At 39.3% G+C, this 21,364-nt stretch overlaps 1 protein-coding gene across 1 annotated transcript in view; it reads right to left on the bottom strand.

The window, feature by feature from the left end:
- The window catches only part of BRWD1 (bromodomain and WD repeat domain containing 1), a 44,087-nt gene that overhangs the window by 8,148 nt on the left and 14,575 nt on the right, over positions 1-21,364 (bottom strand). The window contains exons 17-38 of the mRNA XM_038138091.1: positions 20,808-21,033; positions 20,309-20,494; positions 18,782-18,965; positions 17,157-17,247; positions 16,093-16,233; positions 14,687-14,772; positions 13,598-13,793; positions 12,307-12,423; positions 12,100-12,207; positions 11,640-11,764; positions 11,460-11,542; positions 10,998-11,109; positions 7,864-7,925; positions 6,984-7,139; positions 6,333-6,453; positions 4,916-5,041; positions 4,299-4,374; positions 3,766-3,810; positions 3,489-3,635; positions 2,673-2,825; positions 2,235-2,404; positions 615-850 (exon numbers count right to left, since the gene is read on the bottom strand). Of these exons, the coding sequence (XP_037994019.1) occupies positions 615-850; positions 2,235-2,404; positions 2,673-2,825; positions 3,489-3,635; positions 3,766-3,810; positions 4,299-4,374; positions 4,916-5,041; positions 6,333-6,453; positions 6,984-7,139; positions 7,864-7,925; positions 10,998-11,109; positions 11,460-11,542; positions 11,640-11,764; positions 12,100-12,207; positions 12,307-12,423; positions 13,598-13,793; positions 14,687-14,772; positions 16,093-16,233; positions 17,157-17,247; positions 18,782-18,965; positions 20,309-20,494; positions 20,808-21,033 (2,947 nt within the window). The remainder of the gene's footprint in view (positions 1-614; positions 851-2,234; positions 2,405-2,672; positions 2,826-3,488; positions 3,636-3,765; positions 3,811-4,298; positions 4,375-4,915; positions 5,042-6,332; positions 6,454-6,983; positions 7,140-7,863; positions 7,926-10,997; positions 11,110-11,459; positions 11,543-11,639; positions 11,765-12,099; positions 12,208-12,306; positions 12,424-13,597; positions 13,794-14,686; positions 14,773-16,092; positions 16,234-17,156; positions 17,248-18,781; positions 18,966-20,308; positions 20,495-20,807; positions 21,034-21,364) is intronic.

Below are 21,364 nucleotides of genomic sequence, written 5' to 3'. Positions count from 1 at the left end.
AACAAAACCCATATTCATACAGTGTTCAGTGACAGGGAGCTTCTTTAACCTGTATTTAAGCTTCAATTAAAATGAAAGAGCTCTTTTCAAACACCAGATTTAAGTGAAAAGCATGTTTAAAAAAAAACCAAAAACACAGAACATTTTCTACCAGATTTTACCAGAACTTGCATTCTTATTCTTTGAAATAAGCTGAATTTTTTCAAGGTGAGATGTAGAGGAAAAGGGAAAGCTCTAAAGTTTCAGGAACTTCTGTCATTTGCTAATTGTGGATAAGAAGTTTGATATAACATATATATACATATATGGGCATACAACCTGCATTTTATATAGTATCAATTATCAAACACTATGCTTTTCTGTTGACAGATTTCATCATTAATAAAAGTAAATTTATTGTATTCTACACTATTTTAAAGCAAGAAATTATATGAAGTACACAAGTATTTGTATAACATTCATTATAAATACTCTAAGTGTCCAAAATCCAGTACAACACAAAACTGTGCATCAAACAAAACCTCTAAACCTTGTGGAAAAAAAATTCCACATTAAAAAACACAAAACTCATTTAACAACTGAGAATGCAAATTGCAGCAATTGTAAATCCTGACCTGATGATAAAGCAGAACAATTAGTCAGTGGCGTGGATCTGGCCTTCCCATTCCTCTCAAAGGATGCCAGGCAGGCAGAATCCGAGGATTCTCCCGAGGAACTCTGGTTGTAGGAGCCAGTGCTGGGTTTATGGCTTGTGACACAGGCGGCTCTGCTTGAGGTAGGCTGAGGAAAAGCATCTTCCTGCTCAGATTCAAGTTTGGCCTGAGACTTCAGTGGTTTCTGCTTCAGATTTCTAGCGAGAATGAAAGTAGGAAAAGCAACAGAGGTTGTAAAACCAGGAGAGAGAAGGCAATGATATATTTTAACAACATTGAATTCAATTTTGTATTTCTGGGAGGGTTTTATGAGCTAATGTGGTGTGGGACAGTTTTAACTCTGGCAAGGATAAACATGAACATAAACAATTACTTTCATTAAATAACAGTCTGCACTCCTAGGGAAGTCATACAAGAGGAGACAATCTTTCTCTGCTCCGAGAAACAGAATTTAATGGTGGATGTCCTCCAGACAATTCATGTTCTCTTATTTTCACTGCAGCAGCAGCCTCAATTCCTGTTGGATTCCCAGCCTCTGGTTAGTTGCACACGAGCCTCCAACTAAATGCTATCCAGGCAGAGATTATTCCACAATAAACTGAGTTCCCAACACACACAGAAGGTGGAACCCTACAGTTCAATGTTTAAAATAAAGAAAACTTCACTAATTTGATCCTTCCTTACCTCCACATGCCTGAGTGCTACCTGCCATCCTGCTCAGCCCATTATTTTCATCTACAGAACTGTTCTGTCAGTTTTTTCCTTACATTGCAGGTTTTCAGACATTCATCCAGGTGCACAAGGTGTGTAATTTCTGTTATCCCAAACCTCACTTCTGCTGTGCCCCACTGAACTGTCACACTCAAGTCTCCAGATTTGAGCACAAATGAGACAATTTCTGCCTATCCTGGTGGGTGGTTATTTTAAAGTATAAAAGTAATCCCATAAATTTTTTTTTTTTTAAATAAAACTCTTACTCCTGCCCTTTCCCTGCCAGAGAAAGAAGACTGGACAGCAGCAGAAGGGAAAAGCTCAGTTTCAGTAATTTACCACATTTAACTTTTGTATTTTGTCCCACGTGCAAATTAGGAAAATGAGTTAATCATGTCAAACAGCAATTGTGTCAAAAGCTTGTTTGCCTTCAAAAGGGAAAAGGCAAATCTAGCTCCCAACTGAATGCTACAGCAAGTGACAATTTCTAGAAATTCCATAGGACTGACTTTATTCTGTACATAACAAAGTATGTCATTTATGCAGATTTTCATATTTGTAATATATCCAGCAAGTAAATCTTTGTTTCATTCCTCGTTATTTCAGTTAAATATTGATTTTCTGATTCAAATATTAAAGAAAAACACAACCTTTTCTACTCCTCTGTCTCCTTGTATTTCTCAGTTTTGTACTATAAAAAAGCCCCATTTTTTTAAGCTATTCTTTCTACTGCAAGAAAATTATAAAAAGTCTCACTGGGGTTACAAACCATTTAAAAAAGCAGTTGTTCCCCTCTTCACAGATTAAATGTGAGTCAAGATGAGTATCAGTCAGCTGAGATAGATCTTTATACCCTCATGATTTGATTACCTGAGCATTTTGGTGGGCTGCTGCACTGAGCTTTGATTATTAAATCTTCTCCTGTACCTCTGGTTTCTCCGTAGCTTCTCATTCTGTTTCTGCCCATTTTTGAAATCTGAAACAATTCTTCGGATTTTCTCTTCAAACAGTGCTGACAATCTCAAGGTCATACTGTAAATCTGGGTAAGGAAGTGGTTTCTATTAAAAACAGAGCCTTTGATCCAAGACTAATACCTGTAATATCAAAATCTGCACAGGAAAGCAATAGGAAAAGCACAGGCAGTTCTGTGTAACACCAAACACACAGGAAATGAACATATTAAATATTTTTGTTCCGTTTCTCCTCACTATCTACCCAGCAGCTTTATCAAAAGTACAGATAAACAAACTGCAAAATAAGATTTAGTTCATTAAGACATTCACAAACGCCCAGATAGTAACAGCTACCTTTGACTTTTTGTTTGGAGTATAAGATTTTGCATTACTGAATATCAGTCTGATATCTTTGCACAGTTCCATTGGAGTGTCATAATTCCCAGCTTCCAGAGTTTCCTTCACTGTACCAAAATCCATTGGAGTGTCTATAATATGTCTGTAATCCTATAAAAAACATATGAAAAATAAGATTTCTGTGGAAGTATAAGGAAAAAAAAACCTTTTGAACTTTATTTCTGTCATTTAGGAGTCACTAAAATTACACAAATTATCTTCAGCAGCAGTGGAAAGAGAAGCACCACAGAAGAAAGCAACACTTTTGCTGAGACAGTTTGAATTAAAATCTCCTTTTCATTATCCCATGAACTTTACTGTGACAAACAACAGATCTGATATAAAAGAACAGTAAAAAAAAAAAAAGCCCCAAAACACAACGACCACACAAAAAACCCCAAATCAAACCCCATCAAAACACCTCAATCTTGCTCTCTCTCCCATTCTTGTTTTTTTAGAGAATCTCAAGATGTTTTTAAACTCAAAATGTGGAGTCACCAGGAGGAGTTATGTGCTGTAAAGATGTTTTTCTCCTTTAAATTGTTTGTTGGGTTTTTAAAAGAAAAAGGAGACTGAGGGGGTGGTAAGATTACCATGAACAGCTAAAAGAGGGAAAAAATCAAATTCATAGCTCAGGCTCAGTAAACTGATTTTAGACCTTCATGATACTCATTTGAATTAAGAAAATACAGATTTTTCTAAAATAATTCCCTTGCAAGCACAGAAAGACAGCAAGAAAAGAAGAATCTATTAAGGTAATCAAGTACAACTTACAGGATATTGATCCAAATCAACTGGCTGCCTGAAAGGTTCAGAATCCTCACACTGGAAAATTAAATTCACCAGTTCCATGCACTGCTTCTTCCAACAGTTTTCATCATAGCCACTTTTCAAGTTTTTCCCTTTTTTTAAGCCCCGTCCCTTGAAGGAAAACAAAAAAAAAAAAGTTAAGGAAAGTATTACTTTCCCTATTTTCTTTCCTTAGGGAAAGAATACAGCAAGAAAAAATTTAACCTGATTTGGGTTATAAGGTAAACATTGGCCAACTCACTTTTCTTCTTCTGTATGATGTTCTTGGAACACATTTTTCATCATCCTGCACAAAATAAAATCAATTATCTTAAAAGTGATGAAGGAAAGAATAGGTGACGGAGGCTAAAAGTGTCATTGGATTTGAAACTGTGGTAAAATTAAATTTTCTTCTTCATTCTGTCAGTAAGACAAAAAGATGAGCATAAAAAATACAACACAGCATCTGGGAGACTTGGAAAGCAATATCCTAGATAAGGACAAGAGCTGGAGTCTGGAATCTTTAGTGGTTTGAGAAAAGGAAAAACCACCATCAGAAAATGCAATTAGAAGTTTTTTCTCAACAGCTTTGAACTTCAGTCACGAAATATTACCAGTAATGCAATTCACTGATAATAAATGACATAAAACATTCATAAAAGTTCCTAATATAGTCTATGTTTGTATTAGCTATGTAAGTAACTCAGCAATTTTACCAACAATATTTGAAGGGTGCTGGTATTTTCTTACCACCATAAATTACTGAAATTTTCCACAAAAAAAACCACAACTTACCAGATCAGCATCATGACAATCTTGTTCATCATCTGTTGTGCTGCATAATTCAAAAATATTTGTACAGTCCTGGTCACTGCAATGCAATTAAATCTCTGTTATTGGAATAGCAAAAGCAGAGCTGTAGTTGTTTCCTAAATTGAACTCAGCCACAAACAAGTGCTCCATGTTAAAGGAAAGACAGTAACTGAGTATAAAATGGAGTATAAAAATCAGGATTAGGCATTTGAAAGGAGCTTGCCCAGCTGCAGGAAGGCTGCCCACACTCATTTCAAAATAAACCTCTCAGTCTATTTTAACCTTTCAATTAAGTCAGACAAGCTACAACAGGAACTTCTACACAGGACAGCACAGAAGTCACATTTTACAGGCTGAGCTATTTAACATACTCAATCTCAAGTGACATTTTGGGACTGTAATAAACAGAGAAAAAGTAAAATACCTCTAAGCTAAACATGTCAGTATTTAAGGTAACACTCAGAATGAGACACCTGTCCTTCCAGTGCACTGAAAGAGTCAAAGCAGGGCTCACCACAAAGGGATACTGAGCTGTTTTTACTCCCCACTGTTCAAAAGCACCAGGATTTAAGCACTATTTAGATTAAAATGCCACTTACTTGATAAATTTTAGGAGCTGGGTGGTGATTTTTTTTGCAGCCCTGGCAATAGCACTCCCAGGCTCATTGAAGGTTCTGGCATTGCTTTCAATGTATCTGACTTCCCAAACCAATGCTGAAATTCTCCTTCAAATTAGAAAACATTGCACCTTTAATACTAAAGAAAAGCTTAAAACTAGCAAAAATTAGATCTCTGTAATTTTCTCTTCACATTAGTCTTAGATGTCCTCTGTTTTATATCCCTTTAGGGCAGTCCCAAACTTCTCCTTCACATGGAAAACCCAAGGAAGCAAAACCAGCGTGCACGTCTTTCACCACTCATTTCCCAACTCATTATTGCTAATTCATCCTTAGGCAGTTTGTGATATAAACTCAGTTAATGCAGCTGGCCAAGTAAGCACTAGCATTTGTTATCCCTAAATCACAAAACATCACTGAAATCATCCCAAGGACTGTGGATTTCCTGGAATCTTTAAAAACACAAGCATTTTTAAAAAGCTTACATTTGACTTATTCAAAAGGAGGGGAAAGAGTATAATTTAATCACTACACTAAACGATCACACTTCTTCTGAAAATATCAGAAGCTGCTATTACAAAGCCCTGAGAAATGGAACACAAGTTGAGTCATATCTGAGGAAGTTTTAATTAATAAATACAAAGCACAAGCAATTAAAAAGGAGTGACAAGACCTCTGTACAATTACATTTTTAAATAATCCCAGCTACCATGTCCCTGTCTTCCCTTGAAGACCTTGCTTTGAGACCAAGTGACCACTGAAAACAGTGCCCCTGTAAAATGGCAGATTTGAGAAACTGCTTCAAACTGAAATTGTAACTTGATAGAAATGAGCTGCTGCAAACCTGTAATTTCATTTTGACAATTAATTTTCCAAATTCTTTATACTTGTGAAGCAGAGATACCCCAAGTCTGCAGTTCTTCACCTAGAGAATTTCCAATTATTTCCCAAAACATTTTTTCCATCTCATACAGGAGGAAAATCACTCTTAATGCCTGTTCACTGTATTTACAGACACACTGACTGCAGCTTCAGATGAAGAATATACTTAAATTTATTTTCAAGCTATGGCTGACCAGCACATCCAGCAAACCAGAGCTCTGTCAGCATTACACTCTTCCCTCTATGTCTTCTGTAAGTTTTCATCGTTTAAAATGCTGCTGTTAATATTTAACATTTCACCTCTTGTGTTTAAGCTCCTTTCTGAAAATAGCAACAGCTTAACCTTCTTCAAGTTCAAAGCAACTCAAGGACAGCACCTGAAAATCTGAATTGCCATCAGCACTGAAGCAACTTCAGGGAGTTTTTGAGCGTTTGGTGATTTCAAGCAGTGGATTTCTCAGAGCAAGGATGTCAGGGTTTGCTGTAACTCAGGTGAGTGTCCCCCTGCAGCACTGACCTGTAGAACCTGTTGGCCAGGCGGGTGCGGATGGTGTTCAGGTCCGTGGGGTACGCGATCACCGTGCAGTACTTGGGGTACGTGCACAGGTCCACGGGGCCAGCAAAAGCTGCTGAGATGTCTGGTGAAAAACAGCAAGAACAGAAACATTTAACTGTTTTGACCTGATTTTTCGCCTTCCAGTGCCTGAAGGAGCTGATAGGAAAGACAGAGAGAGGCAATTTCCAGGGGCTGGAAGGACAGCACACAGGGAATAGCTCCCACTGGCAGAGGGCAGGGCTGGATGGGATCTTGGGAATGAGGAATTGTTCCCTGGCAGGGTGGGCAGGCCCTGGCACAGGGTGCCCAGAGAAGCTGTGGCTGCCCCTGGATGGAACTGGACTGGTTTTCAGGTCCCTACCAAGCCAAGCCATTCTGGGATTCTATTTCAAAGCCTGCAGGTCCATGACAAGTGAGCTGGGGGTTATAAAACCAATGGTGTACAAAATCATAGAGATCTCAGTACAAACACAAAGAACTGCACAGAAAAACATCTGTTCATTAAAGTACTTTATCACAGGGAATTTTTAAAGGATGCCAGGGATATTCCAGGCTGTTTATTATAAATGTACCATGAGGAAAAAAAGCACCTGAAGCTCAGCTGACACTCACCAAGAGTCATGAGCTGATCAATGCCACGGATAATCCGTTCACAGGCCTCATCACGGGACTTCATCCCCCACTCCCCCTCCTGGGGTTTGTACAGGAGCTTCTCCACCTCCTCCAAAGTCACAGACACACTTGCTCCCAATTCCTCAGGCTGATCAACTACAGAGAGCAAAGTGGGGAAGGAGTGAGAACAAGATAAAATTGTTGAGCACTCAGTTATGAAATAATTGTGTGCTTGCAACTGATAAAAGAAATTCTTGCCTTGAAGTAGAGTTTAATGCTAAGGCTGTGGGCAAAAAAAATATACAAAACGGATACAAACATCAAAAGATTTTAAATTCTGTTTTTCTGCAGTTTTGAACTAAGTTTATTATCTTTTTGAGAGCTTATTCAGCATCTCCCAAACATTCCTCCCCCCTCACAGATGGTACTGAAAAGTGAAATATTAAGACAAACAACAAATGCCATTTTTTTAATTACAGATAATCTGGATTTGATCAGCAAACTTTATAAATTGTTGGTTTTAAACTATGTGCAGTAAGGATTTGTTGACTGGAAATGATTTTATTTATATTTTTCTTACATCCCTGTGTATTATAGAATACTATAATAAATTCATATTTTGAAACTTGAGATGTTTTTTGAAACCTGCCATTTGGAAGCAGCAGGTTTTATTCCTTAAGTCAGAGCTACACATTTAAAGTACTTTTTAAAAAATTGCTCTGAAAGATGCAAAAGGAAAAAACATGGGTATATTCAAATTATTTCACTGAATCTGAATCAAGACTGTCTTTAAGACAGGAATCACCTCAGGTCCACTACCTGCATGAAACAAAGAGGGAGAAGCACATTAAGCTGTTTTATTAAAGGGTTTTTTACCTACCATTATCAGGGACTGGCTCCATGTCCCATGGGCTCAGCTTTTCAATTTCACCATTGTCCCATCTGATTCACCAAGTAAAAAAAAAAAAAAGAAAAACAATAATAATTTAAAGTTACCTTGACTCAGAAGTGTTCCCTCCAAGCATACTTAAATCTCAGCTATAAGCACATTTAAATGACAGCTATTTGTAGGTATTGACAAAATACACTGTATAAACGTGTACAGAAACAAAGGCATTGGTTTGCAATCAGCAAAAAGGAAACATTCTCCCTGAGCAATTTCAGATTAAAATTGTGCTCCTGATTTTGGCTGTATGCAACTTACCCAATACATAAATCAATTTTACCAAGCCTGTGTCAAGAAGATGAAGAAAAATAAGCTGCACATTTGGAAAAGGGAGATAACATCAAGGGGAAGATTTGGGAAAAAAAACAAACAAAAAAACAAAAAAAAACCGAGTTTTTTTTTTGCTGATCACAACAGGAGTTGTGCAAGTCCATGGATTAAGAACAGGAAGTGAGACATTTCATATGTTAGCACTTCCATTTATGAGGCAGAGGGCAGTAAGACAAAGAAAAGAATAAATATAAAATGAAGAAACTGAAGTTAATTAAGGTTCAAGACAAAGCAAAAGCAACACAAGTGCTCTTGATAAATCTGGATATTCACTCTGATACTCAACTATAAGGTTTGAACATCATTCTGAGCCTTCTCCAAATCCCACCATGCTTGGGCAGATTGTTACATGTTTTTAAAAATACATAAAATACCAATTAATTTTACCATTTCCGAGGTAAGAAATGTCTGACTGGATCAGCTTCACACCTCACTCAAGCAGAGAGGCAGCAGTACCCTGTACAGATGGAGTGCTGATTTTTCCTACAGCTGGGTTAATCCTTTCTCTCCCTCTTTTATTACAAGCACATCCCAGAAACCAATAGATCAGATTGCACTTCACCAATTTCCCTCCAGAGCTTTGCCAGCAGTTTCCTGTCAGAGCTCCAAATTCCTAGGTCTACTTCTGATGCATTAATAAACTCAGTTATTTGGTCTAATGCCTCCTGTGCATTTATTTCAAAAAAAATGGAAACTGCAATGATCATGCTCAGAGCATTTTATAACTAAACCCCTGCTCTGGCAAGAGCAGCTCTCCATTGCTTTGGATTTCCCAATGCCTTGGAAAACTTGGATCGTTCAGCCTGCTTGATTTTTATGAACTAAAGAGTCCTAAAAGTTGATCTGTTCAGTTCTCCTCCCCAGTTACTGTACAATTCTTCACAAGCTGTTGATAGTCACAAATGGATATATTAATTCATAATTTTGCATGTAAGCCTTTATCAAGTTTAGTACAGCTTAAGCCCCACTTAGTTCTGCTTAAGTTCACTTATCCAGGTACTGCAACTTCATAATAAATCAAGCTGCTTCCACACAAACACCTATTATTGTCTTGCCAATAAAACAACAAAAAATTGAAAATTATTTTCAATTAATTTATTTTCCATGCAACAGTAACAGTGATAAACTGAAGTAAGTGTGACAAAAAGAGCAACAGACCCAGCCAGGTGACAAAACCTAAATACAGCTGCCAAACACTCCAGATATTTTCATATCTTAGGATTCTGCTCTAGAAGAGCTGAGGCCAGGAAGAATCCTCTTGGAAAAGGATCTTAAGAACAGAGCATTCTTTCCTTCAAAGCAGCTCTAGACTTTTCTGTTAAAGGCTGATGCATTAAAATATTGAAATATCCTTTAGGTCTTACAGGAGAAAGGAGCTCAGGAAATTGGCACCAGGCTTTTGTTCCTAACTGGAAACTTGATTTGGAATCGGCCAAGAAAAATCCAAAGCCCACCTGAACTTGCTCCTAAGGAACATCCATGACACACAACAAAACACATGGAATGGATGGAATATGGAAGGGAAGGCAACAGGCAAGAATTCCAAGTCTGGAGTTACTTCAACCTTCCCACCAAAGAAAATCATTGAGAGAGAAGACAAGTAGATGAGACAAGGAACTCAAACATGTAACACAGCCTTGGCAGTCTCAGTGGATTGTCTTTTAGCTATAAAATTTCCTTTCTTTGTGGGGAGGAACAGGTGCAAAAGCCTTTGAGTGAAAAAGCAACTAAGAAGTCCTCCAACAATGAAACTGTGACTGTTAAATGTACTGTACAAGACATGGGAATTATCTCTGGGCATGATGGAAATAGGAATATTGAATATTTATTGTTTATTCTCCTTACAGTCCTCCCTTGCTGGGGGAAACCAAACCAAGCAAAATCCCAGAATTATTCTTTCTGTGCCTAAAGGAGATGACAAGAAGGCTGGAGAGGGACCTTCACAATGGAGTGAAGGACAAGGGGGAATGGCCTTAAGCTGTAGGAGGGAAGGGTTAGATTAGATACTACAAAGGAATTCTTGATTCTGAGGGTGCAGAGACCCTGACACAAGTTGCCCAAAGTTGTGTCTACCTCATCCCTGAAGAGTCCAAGGCCAGGTTGTTTGGAGCTCTGAGTAACCTGGGATAGCAGAAGGTGTCCCTGCCTATGGCAAGGGACAAGACTATCTTTAAGGTCCCTTCCAACCCAAACCATTCTGTGAATCCCAGACAGCTTGGACCAGGCAGGACAAGGTCAATATCCTGAGTCTGAACACTGAAGTCCAGAGATATCTCTGTTTACCATTGCCCTCCTTTGTGTGAAGGCCTGTTTGTTGATATGAAAATGGATGCACAATGTGAAAAACAAAGTGTGAGCACTTGAGGCATAAGGACCTTGATGTCAGCAGCCACAGAGGAGATTCAGCATCCCCAAACCAACTATCAGTGAAAACCAATAATTAATGTTCACAGAAAACTGCACTGCTTGCTTTGTGGAAGGGACACAGAATAACTCAGTACAGAAAATGTGAGGAGGTCAACAACTGCTTTTACCATATAACTACTCATTAACAAGTTGCCACAAGCTATTACAGATCCACACTGTGCTACAGCAGCAACTTAAAACCATTAAGAAGTGACAATACCAGGAGAAAAATAATTGAAGTGAACAATTTATATATTTCCATAGCAATGAGGCAGTTGTGTGAGAGCAAAGGCACTCTAATAACATTGGAAATCAAATCTTAGTGTACTCACTTGACACTGTAGCACTGGAAGTGACTGTCTGGATACTGAGGCTGATAAGGCTCCTGACCCAGCACTGTCCCAAACCACCAGGCATCGTCAATGATGGAGCGGAACCTGTCGGCTGCAGCAAACACAGACATTCTGCTGAGAGAAGGGTTTAACTCTGTGGCTGCCACAGGCAATCAGAAAAACTTCTGATAACTGTACTGCCTGATTCCTCTCCATAATTAAAGTTCTAGACTCACTGACATGTAAGTCTTATTTAGCTTTAAAACAAAAAAGGGAACAGAACAGTTTGGATATGTATTTTGGTGCCTGTATTTACATCCACTGCAGTCCCTCCAAGGTTCAAATTTCTGACTCTTGCCTACCAGAGAACCCTCTGACCCTACACACAGCACATGAAGCAATTAGCCAAGGACACATTTGTGATTTCTAAACTGTTCAGTCCAACACTCAGCCAACACTTACAGGCCTGCCAGTTCCTCTGCCGGGCTTCATCGTAGAACTGACGTAAGATAAGGAAGTCGATAACGTCTGGCATGTCGTGGTATCTGGATGAAAAAAAATCATCACTCGTGTGCCCCAGGGCTTTAGGAAGAAGAGAAACATATTCTTAAACATTTTTCAGGAAACTAAAACTGCACATACCTGATGGAAAATGATTTGTCCGTGTGCTTCCCAGTGGCGTGATCTATAAAGGCAAGCTTGAGGCAACACAACGTGGGAGGACCGACTTCGTATCTAATTCCAACAATTTTTACCAATTCCTGATCCTACAGGTAACAACAAACGGCTTCAGCAAGTTTTGTCATAGGGACCGTGCACAGAGCTTTTAGTTCAACATGAATTAAACAACTGTACCCACGTGCAAAATACTGAGATGAGATTTGAGATTTCAACGGGAGGCAGTCTGTCAGCCTAAGGATTTTAACACAGGTCTTTTATTCGGCTTCCCACAGAAAATTCTGAAGGCAGTCTGAAAACTGCACACACTTTCCCCAGAGGGAAACACCAATAACCTCACAAATCCATGTTTTGCAAACAGAGTAATAAACTCTTCAGTCACAGACTCTGTCAGAAACCCACAGAACCTTCAGTGCAGACCTACCCTAAGCACCACTTTTCTCCAAGGCTCCTTGTGTGGATTCAGTTCATAAATGTTATTTCTCCTCACTGCTTCAATGTAAGCTTCATGCCCTTGCCGGAAATATATCACCTAAAAAACACCCCAAAACAAGCCCAAACAGTGAATGTTTTCCTGTATTTAGCAATTATAATAATCACAAGCACTGGAAGCTTTAATCCTTGTTCCTACCTCGTCCCCCATCTGAGGGACAAACGGGGACCTTCGGAGAGCCGTGTCTGTGATCCAAACTGGAGGGTGCCAGTCATAGGAGAGCTCCAAGTTCAGTGGTTGTGCTGCAGCATCAGCCTTTACAAAATCAGACATAATGGACATGAATTCTAAACAAATCATTCCATTTTGGTTTGGCAGATTACAGCTGAACTTATAAGGGATTAATCTACAGCATTTCCAAACAGTATCAGCAGAATTCCTCCAATGCTTTGCTTGAGTTGTAACTGTATTTGTAATTCTAATACTAAACATTCCTTTCCTATCAGGAGATTTGAGTGAGCAAGTCATTATTATCAGGCCTTAGCAGAAAGTTTTATAATTTATAGGAGTGTCTCAGTACCCAATTAAATATTATTCAAGCTGCAAGAAACTGTTTGATTGTACTTAGAAGAAAGTGAAAGGATAGAGAGACAGACCAGATGTATCAAAATTATCCCAGGCTTAAAAAAATAATTTGTTTGTTCCTTTATGAGAGAAAACAGCTAACAGAAGTTATTGTAACTTAAGGTAATTATATAAATTCACATAAAGAAATCAGTTGCTTAAAACAGAGTAATTATTGTAACTTATAAAAAAAATTAAATATTCAACCTAAGTATAAATTGCTACCAGCAATGCAGTGACTGTGCCCCCTATGCATTAAAAAAGGTAAAAAACTAGACAGCAGTTAAGTTATAGAGTCACAGAATGGTTTGGGTTGGAAGAGACCTCAAATATCACCTTGTTCCATGCCCTGCCACAAGCATGGACTCCTTCCACTATCCCAGGCTCCTCCAAGCCTTGTCCAAGCTGTCCCTGGACATTTCCAGGGATAGGGCAACATGTGGACAATATGTCCCAATGTCACACCACCCTCAGAGTCACGAATTCCTCCCTAATCTAACCTAACCTAATCTAATCTAACCCTGCCCTCCTTCAGTTTAAAGCCTTCCCCCTTGCTCTATCCCTTGGGAAAAGTCTGATCTTCTGTCCTGGTATTTATTAAACACATTTCCCCTTTAACACCATCAACCTTGAGAACCCTTTTCATTGGGAAAATGAAAGCACCTTCACTTGGGATGCAGATTCTTCCCTACAAATCAGCAGACCCCTCAGACTGGGAATGTTCTGAAACCAATCCCATGTATGCTGTGTGTGCTGACAGAGATCCTTGGCTGATGGCAGTAACAATTATTTTAGCAGTTTCTAACGAAGACCCTAAGAGAGAAACGAACACTGTGTAGGAAAAAAAAAAAAAAGAAAATTGTACCTCCTCCTGCTTTTTTGGTTTGGGTTTTTTCCTCCTCTTCCTCCTCCTCCTCTTGGGAGGAGAGGATTTCTCAGCTGACACCTCGTCCTCGGAGGTGCTGCAGTAGCGCAGCGCTGTCCTGCGCGAGGTGCGCACCGGTGGCTGCAGGTTGATGCCGGCGTCTGCGATCCAGTCCGAGTATCTGCTCGAGGAGTCACTGTGCACACAGGCAGGGAAACACAAACACAACCCAGCTCTCACTGCTGCACAACACTCAACTCCCTCAGGAAAATACCAGACAGCAAGGGTTGTAGGAAACAACTTGACAATCACTTTGCCCTCTTGAAACCGTTACTTCGTAACATGAACTTCTGGGAGAAGCCAGTAATTCAAAGCACATTTCTTTAAACAACTAAAATCTGGTGAATTCTAAAATCAGTGATTTTATTCAAGAAAGTTGTGCAATGGAATTCTGGACTAATTAGGAGCCCTCCCTAAGGAACACACGAACCAAACGCTGCTAAAATTCTTTACACTTATCCAAATCTCAGCTACACATCCGCTCTGAGTGGATCTCTGAGTACCATCATTCTCCCTGAGTATTTCTTATTTCCAGTACATGCTATCTAAAATAGCCACAGTGAAGTGATTAAAAACTTGTATCTATAACTGTTCTACATAAAACCAGAAACTTTAAAAAATTCAGATTTTTCAAAAAATTTTTAAGAGCAAGTAAAAAAAAAAAAAATCCCTGAACAAAATTGGGAAAAAAAAATCTCCAACTAAATCTTTCATCCCTCCAAAACCAGACCAAAACACACTATAGAAATATTCCAGACTCTCATCTCTTTGTCATACAGCAAAAAAAAGCTGGGATTTAGAGTTACATTAAAAAAATAGAAATGTTTTGGTGAAATGGAACAGTAAGTAACAATATGATGTGTCAGTGAAGTATATGAATTCTATCTGATATGATGATGATGATGATGATTATTATTATTATTATTATTATTATATGATCACATCTGAAGCACAACAGAGCTTTCATACAACTCTTCATTTGTCAACATTCAAGTAAAACTCATTATGGGATGTGTTTTTTCACTTTACCTAGAACTATTACTGTTGCTTTTCTTGTCACTTCTCCACTCTTCCTCTTCGTCAGATGAACCAGAGCCCTCACTTTCTTCAGCTTCCTAAATTTAAAAATACAAACTCAAGCCAATTCCATGTTTTAAGGGTCTGAAACTTAAAAAACATGTTGTCCATATTATCAAATTTAAAGAAGTTTGGTAAAAAGTTGTTAAAATGGAAATAAAAGTAATCAGGCCACGTCAAGTGCATAATAAAACCTGACAGGGAGGAATGTACATTACAAAAGGAACAGATCAAGAAAAACAATCACATCTTCTCTCCACACACAAGTGAAATGTTCTGTCACTGCTATGACTGTTTTTCATTAGTTATGCAAGTTGAGGGGTTCCCCCCCCCCCTTTTAGTATCAAATGATTGACCAAGTACTAATTAGAGTACTCATGCATGTATTTAAATGCAACACTAAACGGTAGAGACACTCTAAAATGATGACTTTACTAATTTCCTGATGTTGCTCATCAACTATTTGCATTGATATAATGTTTTAAATGTGTTTTTCATCACTGAGTCAGTATGATGCATGGCTCATTTGAATTAGTCCAACTGACTGTCATTCTCAGAGTAACAAAGCTGAGAGTCCTGTCACTAAAACCTGCTCAGACACTGTGCAGATGATATTCAATACTCACTGAACTTTACATTCAATTTAAGTGATTTATTGCTTTTATACACTGAAATTCTTTACTAAAGAGGCAAGTAGAGTCAAATTCCAAGGAATACCAGTCCTCATCTTACTTGCAAGATTTCCAAATCTCCTGAACATACTCCCATTTGTTCACTGTTCTTCCTTAACAAAGTGACAGCTCCAACAAGTCTGAGCTTCTCTGCTCCTTCCACTTCTCCTTTTCCCAGTTTAAAACTATTTCCTTGTGGGCAAGGCAAGACAAGGGCAGTCCTATCACCCATTTATAGTCTGGTAACACATCAAACACAAACAAAAACCTCCTGCTATCCACAAAGTCCTGTGTCACCTCAAGTCAGAGGAACATACCCTGTGGAAGAATCACATTAACGAGAACCTTCAAAATTTCCACAGAAAAACATTAAACCACATCTGAATTCCAAATGTCACCTGAAGCCAACCAAATGTCCATCAGATTTTTGACATGGGCTGTGGATTTGGTTTAGAATATTCTCAGCAAAACCAGTTGAGCCATTTATAAACTGACAGGAAATACTGTCTTTATTAAAGCAACACAACAGGTTTGAGAAGTACCAGCAATGATGATGCTTACAGAAATACTTTCCCTGTAAAAAGAAGGGGTGGGTTTTTTTTTGTTTGCTTGTTTAACAGAGAAAAGGCACATCTACATGAAATTGAGCAACACGAGTTCAAAATCCAAACTCAGAGGAGAACTCACCTGCTCTATCAAGCCAAAGCAGTTGTCCCTCTCCTCCTCAGAAGACTCCAGCTGCTCAATGTTATTCCGTGTTCTGTAGTTGGAATATTTTCGTCTGTGCAGTCGACGCTTCGATTGGATTAACGAGGACTCAGAGTCACTCTAATTTATAAAGAAGGGAAAGAACAGGAGTTAAATAAAAATATTTATCTGGTAAATTTTTATGAGGTGGAAAGAGTGGCTAAAAGCACTGCTGAATGCAAAAATTGAAACAGCATGATGAAGTAAAAACTCCCTTTGACAAGAAATAACTTTCATGTAAGCCCAAAGTTTAAAATTTGCTGTTACAAATTTAAGATTTAATAGTTGTTCTAAGAAATTGTTCTTTTTCTTTATAAACTACTGTGACAGCTTCATTCACATCACTTGATAAGAATAACTGCCTACAATGTGCAATTATAAAAGCAGAGAATGGTCTGGGTTGGAGGGATCTTGAAGATCATTCTGTTCCAAACCCCAGCTCCCCTCAGTAAAGGGGATTGTGCAGTAGAATTCTCGTGTCAAATTGTTTTGTACACTAAGACACAGCAAATAAGGCAACAAGCTTATAAAAACAGCACAATAACCAATGTTTCCTTCTTGCCAATATCTCCCATAAAACCAAAAGAAGGTGATAAAAAAAACACTTGAAAGGAGGGAAGTCTGAAGAAGTTTCCCCCCACACAAAACTTTGTTATCTAAAGTAAAATGACAAGGAACAGCAACATAACCTGTGATTCCTCAAGTACAGGACCTTGAATGCTCTCAGTGCTTCAGCAGGACTTGCAATAACTGCGTAACTGCAGTCAAACCAGAACAGCCTGAAAGCCACCCTGCCTTTAAAAATTACTCCCAAATACCTCACAAGACTGAAAGCAAAAAGAATTCCAGGTATCCATAAAAATTAATCAAGCTTTGTCCTGCAATAATTGGGAGCTGAATCATCAGGATCCTTGGAAGACCATACCAGAAACTCTGCTTTCATTTTCTACACCACCACTTGCCCTTGGGCACAGAATGTTCACTTTCCAGAAGCTGCCACGTACCTTTTCCAGTGACTCAAATGACTTTTTATTTTCTGTTGCATAAAGATCTCTCTCTTCTTCCCCTTTTGCAATCCGATATTCTTCCTGTTTCCTGCAAGAAAGCCATGAAAATCGAATTCTACACCTGTTTTGACAATGCTGGCCTCTTCCAGGGATCTCTCTCACACCCAATTCCGTTCCATTTTTAATTTCAGATGTTATTGTTGCTCAATTAACTCTAAACCATCCTATCATTGCCAGGTAAGATTAAAAAAATACGGATGCTATAAAGTCTTCCTTTCCAACATCAAAATATAATCTACGTTTTCAACCTCATTTTTAATTCACATTTTTCCATTTGCAATCACTCTACCTCCCAACACCGGGAATGCTTCTTAAAACCCTCAGAGATGTGGCAGCACCTATGGCTGTGGCTTTAAACAGAGATGATTAGCTACTAATTATCCTTTTCACAGATCAGTGAAATTGTACTAATTGTACTTCTGAGAGCAACTGGTTTAGGGGGGTTAGAACTCATCACCTCCAAAAGTCCAACAGAGAGCACAATCTCACCCAACTCTTCCACGGAAATAAATTCAACTTGTATCTTTTATTTTGGAGAAAGCAAGAATCTAGGTGACCTAGCTGGCCTGGAGATGACATAAAATATTGAAATAGGGGAGAATCATTCAAACTGGACAACTCGCCTTTCTTCTCATTGAATGGACTTTACAATTATGAGGTTTTAGCACATCTGCCCCCAACGATGAACCATTCCAACAGCATCCATTCTATTGTTGGTGTAACAGCACTTAATTTAGACAAACCAAGCTGCTGTGCTGTCCCTAGTGCTGCCTGTGATGCCTGAAGTTGTAGCTTTTATATTTTTCAGATTCTGTACTGCATTAGTGCCTAACTCTGAACTCTATATAGAATGATAGTTAGTTCTCTTCACATTTTGGTCAGACTAAACAATCCTTGTGGGCCTGGAAACCAAGGTCACAACAGCTGCCTCAGGCCCTGAAGAGTATAAACAAAAGTGAACTGGGGGGAGAAGCAAACCAGAGGGATACGACTTCATTACTTGAAGCTCTAATTGGACAATTAACCTCTGATACACAAACAGACCAAACTTTTATCTGCCCAAAAAACTAGCAACCATCATCCATTGTGGACACAGCCTCTTGCACTGCCCAGGAGCAGCTGGGGGTTGAACAAAAGTATAAACTGGGGGGGAGAAGCAAACTAGGGGGATATGACTTCATTACCTGAAGCTGTAATTGGACAATTAAACTCTGATATGCAAACAGACCAAAATTATATTTGCCAAAAAACTAGCAACCATCATCCATTGTGGACACAGCCTCTGCCAGGCTCTTGCACTGCCCAAGAGCAGTGGGGAGTTGAACAAAAGTATAAACAAAAGTGAACTGGGGGGAGAAGCAAACCAGGGAGATATGACTTCATTACCTGAAGCTGTAATTGGACAATTAACCTCTGATATGCAAACAGACCAAACTTTTATCTGGCAAAAAAAACTAGTGACCATCATCCATCATGGACGTAGCCTCTGCCAGCTCTTGCACTCTGCCTAGCCTCTGCTATGGGCAGCCTCTCCAGGCATCACCTGCAGGCTGCAGACAAACCTGAGCAAGCTGGGGGGGATCTCTGGCACCACCACCCTGCGCCTCCAGGCCTGCAGGTCCCTCTCGGTGGCCATCTGGCTGCGCGGGGCGTTCTGGTGCATCTGCCGCACGCCCTCCACCTGCCCGCTGCGCCGCAGCCCGATGTTGGGCGGGGACTGGATGTCCAAACTCGGCCTTCTGAAAGCTGAAACACACAAACCAAAGGGTTTTTGCCATGCTGCAGGGAACTGGAAGATTCTTGCTAAAAGATAAAAAAAAATATATATATATATAATGGACGTATTTGTAACTTTAAGTATGTGACTTGGAGCTTTCATGATGCCTCAGGTTTGAGCTTTTCTATTTTCACATTCTGTGCTGCTTTGGTGTGTAATTATGAGCTTCACATTAGGGGATGGTGAGCTCTCTGCACAGAGCAGGGAGACAAAACAATTCCTGCTCCAGCTGGGCACCAAGGACAAATGATCCAAATCTCAGCCCAGGAGCACAAACAGCGTGGGCTGGAGAGAGAAAAACAAGCAGGGTGGGAGTGCCTGGGCTAAAGCTGGAACTGGACAATGAACTGCAAGGTGCAAATGGAGCAGAACTGATCCAAGGGAGAGACCCCGTGCCCGCTGGTGCATTTTGGGACCATTTTGGTTCATCTTGGGTGCAGCCCTGGCTGGGCTCTTGTGCTGCCCAAGGTGGATCCATGGAGGCCTTTGAATAAATCCCTGCTTTATTCTTTAACTCTGTTCTAGGTCAGCCTTCACAAGGCATCAGTTCTGGAGGATTATCTGTCTTGCAGAAAACCCAGAGAGAATACACAACGTACTTTAAAAATGGTTATTTCTACTACTGTTTTCACAGAATCAGAATCACAGAGTTATTTAGACTGAAAAAGATGTCTAAGATCCAGCATTTGACCAATGACCACCTTGTCAACCAGACCAGAACACTGAGTGCCACATTCCAATGGTTTCCCAAACACTTCCCAGTGGAAGGAATTGTGGTGTGACAGAAAGGCTCTTCTGAACTATTTCAGACAGCTCTAAGGCCAGGGAGGCTCTAAAAAGCACTTTTCCTAGAGCAGAGCACATATAATAAATATATAATGAGGCAAGAAAATATGTATTTTTTCATCTATATTATATAATTACATAATTAAAACTACGAAGACACAGCTTAGGAAAGTGTCTTGTTTAAATCTGTAAAGAAGGAACAGGGGAAACCAGTTTGAATAATGGCACAGTGCTTTGCAAAAAGTAAGGAATGCAAAAATAACTTATATTGGCAAACATTTGCAAAAAATTCTGTTGTATATATTTTGCATGTTATAAATGACCTTTTCCTTTTAAAGTGAAAGGCTCTGTAATTTAATCACAGGAGCAGCAGTGTTTTAATGAATAAAAATAACCAGGTATCACAATGTTAAAGGAATCTCAGTCCTCGAAACCACACTGAAGTTAAAACCTGTTTCAGTATTTCACACAGCACAATTAAAATGGAGACAGAACAATTACTGAAGAATTTATCAGCAGCTCTAACCTCTCCTGGGTGTTCCCTCCCCATTCTGGGGGCCACTTGGAGCAGATTCTTGATCAGCTCCAGTTCTCTGATCCTGTTCCAGCTGCAGCTGTCTGATCATGCCATCCAGAATGCTGGGCTCCAAGCCTGGTTCATCCTGGTCAACCGTCTGCTGGCCAATCACCTGCTCAACAACTTCTCCGTCACCTTGCAAGTGTCAAACAGATCAAATCCATGAAGTTATTCCAATTATTGATTCCAAGTAAGACATTTATGGAATGTACAATCAAATGGTTTGTGAACATCACTGCCCATAGAAAAGAACTGCAAAATCCATTTGAACACCTGGGGATTTTTTTGCCTTTTTAAACTGTATTCACCGTAGGACCTTCCAGCATCTTTAGTGAACATAAATACAAAACATGGAGTGAAAAAAAAGAGTATTTTTAAATTGCTGATGCTCCCTTAGGAACTAGTGAATAATCTACTTCTGGATGTAGAGCTTTAGTGATATTCTTACTTGTTGCTACATATCCAAGCTGAGGAATCAGATGTTCATCTGCACAATTCTCTCTTCCCGGCACCAGTCTTTGATATTTTGTTGGATGAGGGTTTCCATCCACATCCACTAAGAAGGGAGGGGGCATGAGGTGAGGGGCCTGCTGGGTCTGCTCATCCAGCACGTAGTTGTTGGAGTCTCGGATCAGCGGCCGGTAGTCAGTGTGGAAGAACATCTGATCAGGAATCTGAAAAGAAATTTTATTTTTGAGTTAGTAGTTTGGAAAAAAGAGTATGCTAAAGAACAAAGAACATGCACTAAACTCCCTAAAATCTACTTTAAGGTAGAAGAAAGGTCAAGTTCCCAATTAGAAAGAAGATTTATGTGTCACTTCAGTTAACCTGGATGGGTTTTGCAGCACTGCAACTTTCGATAGTGCTTTTGCAGGCAACAGAATTCTTTCAGAAAATAAAAAACTGAGGTAACTTAAGGGTAAAGTACTGTTTTACATTTAAAAATATTTCTCTCTCATTCTGCATTTTTCCCCTACAATTATTAGAATCACAGAATATTCAGAG

Source organism: Motacilla alba, chromosome 1 (genome assembly GCF_015832195.1).
Source record: "Motacilla alba alba isolate MOTALB_02 chromosome 1, Motacilla_alba_V1.0_pri, whole genome shotgun sequence".
NCBI lineage: Eukaryota > Metazoa > Chordata > Aves > Passeriformes > Motacillidae > Motacilla > Motacilla alba.
The sequence above is the reverse complement of the archived record's forward strand: the minus strand, read 5'-3'. Positions and strand labels throughout refer to the sequence as shown.